We start from the raw sequence: 3,148 nt of genomic DNA, 5'->3' as shown, positions 1-3,148 counted from the left end.
CCATTCTTTTACTGAAATTAACATGCACATTTCTGTTGAAAAATAAGATGTCTGAGATTTAAAAGCAGCTACTTTATTTTAGTTACAATATTGTTGCTGTTATGGTATTGTGCAAATTTCAAAGGGGAAGTTATATTTTCAGTGTTTAAAATATCAACTAAGTAGCTGCTTCTGCATTTATACCATAGTCTCTCCTTATCCGCAGTCAACCCCGGTCCGAGAATATTAAATAGAGAATACCAGAAATAAATTATTTAAATTACATTGGCAAAGTGGATATTAGATCCAACATTATTTCATTGCTGAGTGTTTGTAGAAGCTAAAACTTTCGTAAATTGACCTGAAAACTTACGAGAATACAATCCTCGGTATCTTCGAGTTGCCTTAGCTTGCACTACTTGACTGAAGTAGCTAAGGCAACTCAAGGATTGTATTCTGGTAAGCTTTCAGGACTTTAAAATAATGTTGGATCTAATATCCACTCTGCCTATGTAATTTTACATCGTCGAAATGAAGCCATATGACACTTTCTTTTAGTAATAGACAATTCATTAGCTTTAATTTGCGCGCCGTCCTGAGTAGTTCTCGATTATCAGATCGACTGTCGCGATATCGCAGTGCTTGTTTTCAAATAAACCGTATTTTACTTAATAATGGCCCCAAAGCGCAAGAGTAGTGATGCTGGCAATTCGGATATGCCAAAGAGAAGCCATAAAGTGCTTTCCTTTTAAGTGAAAAAGGTGAAAGTTCTCGATTTTATCAATAAATATAAATGGCGTATGTTGAGATTACTACGATTCCATTCACATAACTTTTATTACAGTATACCCTCATAATTGTTATATTTTATTATTAGTTGTTAATCTCTTACTGTACGAATTTATAAATTAAACTTTATCATAGGTATGTATGCATAATGAAAAAAAATATAGTATATACATAAGGGTTAGATACTATATAATAATATTTGAACAGGTTAGATGCTATCCGCGGTTACCTGGAATACCGTTTTGTTTTTTCACGCAGTTTCTGAAATTATCATGCACATTTCTATTGAAAAATCAATGTCTGGAGATTTAAAAGTAACTAGTTTATTTTTAACAATGTTATAATACTGTTGCTGTTGTGGTATTGTGCAAATTTCAATGGAGAAATTACATTTTCAATACTTAAAGTATCAACTAAGTAGCTGCTTCTTTATTTATATCCCTTTTTGTTTTTTCATGTTTCTGAAATTAGCATGCACATTTCTGCTGAAAAATCAGTTCTCTGAAAATTTACAAGCAGCCATGGTATTGCGCAAATTTCAAAGGGAAGCTATATTTTCAATACTTAAAATAACAAAGTAGCCGCTTCCTTATTTATATTCCTTTTTTGTTTTGTCATGTTTCTGAAATTAACATGCACATTTCTGCTGAAAAATCAGTTCTCTGAAAATTTACAAGCAGCCATGGTATTGTGCAAATTTCAAAGGGAAGCTATATTTTCAATACTTAATATAAACTAGTAGCTGCTTCATTTATACCCCTTTATTTTTGTTTTGTCACAGTCGGTTAATGTGATTGTAGACATCCATTAAGGCATGACACTTCCCTTCCTTAGTCCTGTTTGGTCTGAAATTCTCAAAGGAACACAAAATTACGATTTCAAATTTACTCAATCATTTGAACAGGTGGCTTGGAGAAGTTTAGACTCAATGACCCCCACTCAAAGTACATGGGGGGGGGGGGGGTTGGCTTCATTTGGTACACTGCATACAAACACCACTCCAAACGAAAAATTGATTTCACCTATTAGGGTACATAAAAATCATTTTATGGTCATTTTAAAATACATTACACGAATATAGTTTTAACAGGTGGGCAAATCCGCCCATTCACTTGGAGTTTTTACGTACATGGAACATTTCAAGTCACTGATATTTTAGCTCTGCAGAGCGAGATAGTAATTGCGCCATCGTACGCAGATGAATAGCCTCGCCTCAGTAAAAAATTACTTACCTAAATTCACAACACAATTTTCACTTCACTGAAAAAGTAATAAAATTATACACTAAATATATACGTGTAATATAGGAAAAAAGGTACGATCCGATATCCCCTTGTCATAATGTGTTGGCCCTGAAAAGGGCCTTTTTTTTCCAAGTAGCTGACAAGTTTACTTGGCGCTGGTGTATTTGGTGACGGCCTTGGTGCCTTCAGATACTGCGTGCTTTGCAAGTTCCCCAGGTAGTAACAAACGAACAGCGGTCTGGATTTCTCGACTGGTAATAGTTGAACGTTTGTTGTAGTGGGATAGACGAGAAGATTCAGAAGCGATACGTTCAAATATATCGTTTACAAAGCTGTTCATAATGGACATTGCTTTGCTGGATACGCCAGTGTCGGGATGAACTTGTTTCAATACCTTGTAGATGTAAATACTAAAACTTTCTTTCCTCTTCTTCCTCTTTTTCTTTTTATCACCAACACGCACATTTTTCTGAGCTTTGCCAGCTTTTTTCACAGCTTTGCCACTAGGTTGAGGAGGCATAGCTCAATAGTAAATATATACTTACTGACTGATATACTTACTGACAGATAGATAGGCGCGGTTCTCTTTGGAAAAATATATATAGAATGGCGTCGGATGGAAACGCATTTCGCATCGGACGTCGATGAGAGCTTCCAAATGGTTCCGTGTTTCAGAGGACAATGACCTCGGTCACGTAGTCCACTGTTCCGGACTTGTAATGCGAACACAATCGATTACTCATTGTTCTTGACTCAGTTTTCACTTTAATAATCTCTCATACTGCGATAGCGAATCGGAGTATGAGACATCTGTAGCGTTGTCGCTACAGATGTAAAAAACAAACATAAATCTAAGAAGAGCTTGTTTTGTATATTACATAGCACTCTATAGAAGAAAAAGGCCTAATTGGACACCATTTGAGGCATGGGGGACTGATTACAGAAATAATGGAGGGGACTGTAGAAGGGAAGAGGCCACGAGGCAGACCAAGAATTTCATATATAAATAACATGATGATGCTAACTGGCGCTAAGAGTTATGAAGAGATAAAAAGGAAGTCACAAGACAGGATGTTGTGATGTGCTGCTATATTTACCAATTTTCGGATTGATGCACCAAAGAAGAGAAATGTGGA

At 35.8% G+C, this 3,148-nt stretch overlaps 1 protein-coding gene across 1 annotated transcript; it reads right to left on the bottom strand.

Moving 5' to 3' along the window:
* Positions 1–1,793: 1,793 nt before the first annotated feature.
* On the bottom strand, positions 1,794–2,587 carry LOC150097022 (histone H2B.3-like). The gene has a single exon (XM_090407893.1). The coding sequence runs from the start codon at positions 2,530–2,532 to the stop codon at positions 2,158–2,160; it is 375 nt and encodes a 124-aa protein (XP_090264019.1). The 5' UTR covers positions 2,533–2,587; the 3' UTR covers positions 1,794–2,157.
* Between the last annotated feature and the right edge of the window lie 561 nt (positions 2,588–3,148).

Source organism: Typopeltis vanoorti, chromosome 18, assembly GCF_054136105.1.
Source record: "Typopeltis vanoorti isolate ZY-2024b chromosome 18, IOZ_Tvanoo_1.0, whole genome shotgun sequence".
In the NCBI taxonomy this organism is placed as follows: domain Eukaryota; kingdom Metazoa; phylum Arthropoda; class Arachnida; order Uropygi; family Thelyphonidae; genus Typopeltis; species Typopeltis vanoorti.
Note: the sequence above shows the minus strand (reverse complement) of the source record. Positions and strands in the feature narration are given on the sequence as shown.